The following is a 4,649-nucleotide window of genomic DNA, read 5'->3' as shown; positions in this document are numbered from 1 at the left end:
TTTAAGACCTGATGCACGGATCCGATATAATGATACACATCACATCCGATTTCTTTCTCGGCTGTTTTCATTCACTTGAGAGTGAGACTAGAGCCCGACCGATATGGTTTTTTTGGGACCCATACCGATATTATGGAGTAAAAAAAAGCCGATATCGATATATCGGAGTAACTCCCGAACCCCGGGGGCTATCGACGCGGGGGTGGTCTCATTCGAAAGCGGGCCTCTAGACGTACACTCGATTCGCGTTCGAGAGGGTTCCTCAAGCTGAAGGTATCCCCTGAATTTGGACGTTACGGAGATATGGCCGTTCAACGTTTCAATGGTTTTCCAGACTTAAGTCCGTTTCATCCAGGTCGCCAGTAGCAAACAATGGAGCGCGCTCTGCTGGACAAACTACGTAATTACACCATTTACAAGCATTTTATCTGCGTTATATGTTCTGTAAAAAAAAAATGTTCATATCGGCGGCATATTCGCCGATACCAATATATCTGCGACAGGCTCATATCGGCGGATAATATCGGCAGAACGATATACCGGCCGATAATATCGGCAAAACGATATATCGGTTGGGCTCTACTTGAGACATAACTGACTGCGTTTATCTGAATGATTGTCGAGATGGGTATTTTGTCATAATTTTATGTGTATGTGTCTGTTCAGAGGATTCAGAAGAGGATTCAGTTCGGTGTTCGCGCGCCGTCTGAAACGCATGTGTGTGCGGCTGTGCGCGTAGAGAACAGTGCGCGAGTAACGAATCGCCTTTTCTCGCTGGAATTGTTTAAAATTTGCTTGCTTGTGTAAATACGAACAAATGATAAACTTATACTCTATGGTATAATTTTGCAATTAATCTGTGGATCACATGCGTGCCGAACCGTGGGGCTTGGTCTATACGGATCAACTACGTTCCGTTTAACCACTAGTAAAGAGTGATGTAGAGGGATCCCTGGGTTCCTCTTTGGGGCTTTGCCCATTTGATCCTTGTCCAACCTTCTCCTAATGCTAAATTTCCATCCTAGCCCTGCGTATCAGGATCTGCCGTCATAAAGGGGGACTGTCTCCCTTAGCCTGCATGGGCTCACATTTGCTTTATGAGTAGCTCAATTACTGGAAATGACCTCATTGAAATCCCTTGCGAGCAGTTGAATGATTTTAAGTCTAGACAGTGTAATTCTCTTTAAGAGTTGATTTTTATTGTTTAGTAAAGTAACATTATACGGTGTGTTTGATCCACTTAAGTAAGAAAGATATGGAGTCTGTCTGCACCCTGAACGAGAGCACTTGAGAGGCTGAGTGCGTCATTTAGTTTGCGGTCTAGAATCGTTCTGATAGACTGAGCGTATCAAAGGCAGCGTCTCGCAGCTACACAGGCGTTATCTGGACATTTAACTGCACTGCCTCCATCAGCTCTGTTTTCTCAGGGTGTTTCTCCAGCAGTCTTGTTTGTGTTGTGGTTTTGTTAATGTTTCTAGTTGTCTCGCATTTTGTTTTTGACTCTCATAATGCTGTTGGAGACCACCACAATTTCCTCTTTCCACACCTTATAGATGTAATGTTGTTTTTATGTAAATATTATAAAATTGTTTTGAATCTGCAACTTTAACTAGAGTTGTTATATAAACAACAGTAATGACTGTAACAATTTATGTTTCATGAACCTCATTACATAATATGGTTTGTGGGGTGTTAAAGGGATATTTGACCCAAAAATGAAATCTTTTAATCACCCTCATGTCGTTCCAAACCAAAAACAACATTGGACCGCACTGACTTTCGTTGTTTGAACGGATAACATATTTTTCCAAAATATTGCACAGGAGAAAATAAGTTATACTGGTTTGGGACAACACGAGGGCAAGAAAATGATAACTGAATTTTCTCTTTAAGTACCCACAGCATGGTAAAATCCATTTTAACTTATCAGAATGAGCTTTATTGCCAGGTATGTTTACACATACGAGGAATTTGTTTTAGTGACAGTGTAAAATAGACAATGTACAAAAAAGCAAAAACAATATATAATATAGACAATTTTGTATGTACAGGTATGATATGTGCAAATTTGAAATGTAAATAAGTATGTGTGTTAAATAAATAATGTATACTAGTGTTGTGTGTTCCACGATTATTGTCAAGTGTTCATGAGATGGATTGCCTGAGGAAAGAAACTGTTCCTGTGTCTGGTCGTTCTGGTGCTCAGTGCTCTGTAGCACTTATTACATTTAATTCAATATTAAAGTTTTGTTTTGGCGTGGGACATTGAACAGTTGCAAAGAAAACTGCTGTGATATGCTTACACATGTTAGGAAAAATATATGTTCTTCATGATTTCATATTTCTAATAGCATTTCTTTCAGGCTGCCTATTTTGTTAGGCTCATACTGTGTTTATATTGAGTTGTATGTACTCATCAATCACATTTTCAGTGTATGTACGTTGTAGATGATCCATTGAATTTTGCAGTGAATCGAAGAGCAACAGAGACTCCTTTATCGTGCCCAGCTCTCTATTCAATCACTAAGTCCTAATAGAATTAGTCCAAGAGGAAAGTCCAGTCTAATTGTAAGATCAGCAGCACACGGGGAGGCTGTGTAAGACAGACTAGTAATGGGATCTGAGGATGGAATGCAGCTGATAAAGAGAGCGCCGTGTTGCCCTGCCGCCCAGTCTCTCAAACTGCTGCTTTGTGAGTGATTAGCTGTTTTACCGACAGGTCTGGACTGGATTGGAGTCATTCTCAACAGAAGGCTACAGCAATACATGCTCATGCACTGTGACATGATGATAAGACCGTAAGATCAGTAGTGACATGTCTCAGAGGCCTTTATTGAACTGAAATTCAAATAAAAAGGAAAATTAATGGTTGTGAGGGTGTGAAACAGAAAGGGGCATACAGGGATGCACATTGTAGTTGGGCTGCATTTGAACAGGAGCAGGTTTACAGAGGAGTGAAGGATGGGAAATTAAAGTAGGAGATGGTGGCCTTGTTGAGGATTGACACAATACCTAAATTTCATTAGCCAACTGTCAGCCAGAACAGGAAACTAAATTGAGTGTTTGCTACAGATACTTCAGAAAGACTGGTATCAAAGTTTTTTAATTTAGTATATTTTTGGTTCTAAAGTACTTTTGACATCACTACTTTTGACATCACTACTTTTAAGAGATTTTATGAAGAGAAATAAGATGCACATTGTTAGCTTTTAACCTAGATTTGTCATAGTCACCACTGTTCAAAGTTTGGGGTCTGTAAGTTTATTTTTTATTTTTTTATGTTTTAGAAAGAATTTTCATGTGCTCACCGAGGCTGCCTTCGTTTGGTCAAAAATTCCATTAAAAAGGAAAATTGTGAAATACTATTACAATTAAAAATAATTGTTTTCTATTTTAATAGATTTTAAAATGTAACTTATTCCTGATGGCAAAGCTGAATTTTCAGCATCATTGCTCCAGTTTTCAGTGCCACAGGTTTCAGAAATCATTCTAATATGCTGATTTGCTGCTCAAGAAACATTTCTTATTATTATCATAGAAAAAAAAGTTGAAAAAGGGTTAGCACTGTCTAATATTTTTGTGGCAAGCTTTAGAATTTTCAGGATTATTTGGTGAATGTCAAAGGAACTGAATTTTAACAAATATAAATCTTTAGAAACAATGTAAATGTCTTTACTGTCACTTTTGATCAATTTAATGCATCGTTGCTGAATAAAAGTATTAGTTTCTTTTTAAAAAATGTTCCTGACCCCAAACTTTTGAACAGTAGTGTGAGTTTCTGGAACCACAGACATTGGTTTATTAACAACTACTGGCCATGCTGTTTCTCTGCTCACCTGGCCTGGCATTGATTGTTAGTGTCTTGTCATTTACAGCGGGTCAGAATCCTGACCATGTGCTACAGGGCACTGGAGTGAAGCCTGGCTCAGACTCCAGAAGGCCCAGGGGCGACTCTACTCTGGCACCAGAGGATGCTGCCCGCTTCCTCAGCTGCCACTGCTCAGGACACTGCCCTGATGACGCCAAGAACAACACCTGCGAGTAAGAGTCATAGGCCATGGCACCTTCTAAGGGATTATTGCACATGTTTGTGCTTTGTTTATAGGTATTAAAAAAAAATTAAGCAGATTGCTTTTCTTTAAAACATAACAGGACAAATGGGCAGTGCTTCGCCATCATTGAGGAAGATGAAAATGGAGATGTGATCTTAAGCTCAGGCTGTATGAAATATGAGGGCTCTCACTTTCAGTGCAAGGTAAGAAACGTTGTTTCTTGTGTTTTATGCTTTGACACCTTGTGTAATTAAATATCAGACTTTCTAAGTTTGACCCATTTGATTATTCACAGGATTCACAGTTTGCACAGACACGTCGAACCATCGAATGCTGCCAGTTTGACTTTTGTAATCGAGACCTAAAGCCAGAGTTACCGCCTCGAGACACTGGTATGCTTCAGTACTAATTGCCTGGCAGATCATACATATTATATAATAAACAAAATAAACATATAATCTAGGGCTGTCAAAATGGCAGAAAAACTAAATTCGAATTTTGTACTTTAAATATTATCAAAATTCGAATTCTATTCGAATTTAAAATGCATAATTTCAGTTAGGGTGAAGAAAAGCTTTTGGCTTCTCTTCTGAGGCC

The 4,649-nt window shown here is 39.0% G+C and overlaps 1 protein-coding gene across 1 annotated transcript in view; it reads left to right on the top strand.

Annotated features, from left to right (window-relative positions):
* Window positions 1-4,649, top strand: part of LOC107706029 (bone morphogenetic protein receptor type-1A-like) — a 25,833-nt gene that overhangs the window by 14,703 nt on the left and 6,481 nt on the right. The window contains exons 4-6 of the mRNA XM_016509584.1: window positions 3,876-4,041; window positions 4,153-4,255; window positions 4,348-4,444. Coding sequence (XP_016365070.1) covers window positions 3,876-4,041; window positions 4,153-4,255; window positions 4,348-4,444 — 366 coding nt within the window. The remainder of the gene's footprint in view (window positions 1-3,875; window positions 4,042-4,152; window positions 4,256-4,347; window positions 4,445-4,649) is intronic.

The sequence above is a fragment of the Sinocyclocheilus rhinocerous genome, unplaced genomic scaffold, assembly GCF_001515625.1.
Source record: "Sinocyclocheilus rhinocerous isolate Xijiao unplaced genomic scaffold, SAMN03320098_v1.1 scaffold3034, whole genome shotgun sequence".
Classification (NCBI taxonomy): Eukaryota; Metazoa; Chordata; class Actinopteri; order Cypriniformes; family Cyprinidae; genus Sinocyclocheilus; species Sinocyclocheilus rhinocerous.
Note: the sequence above shows the minus strand (reverse complement) of the source record. Positions and strands in the feature narration are given on the sequence as shown.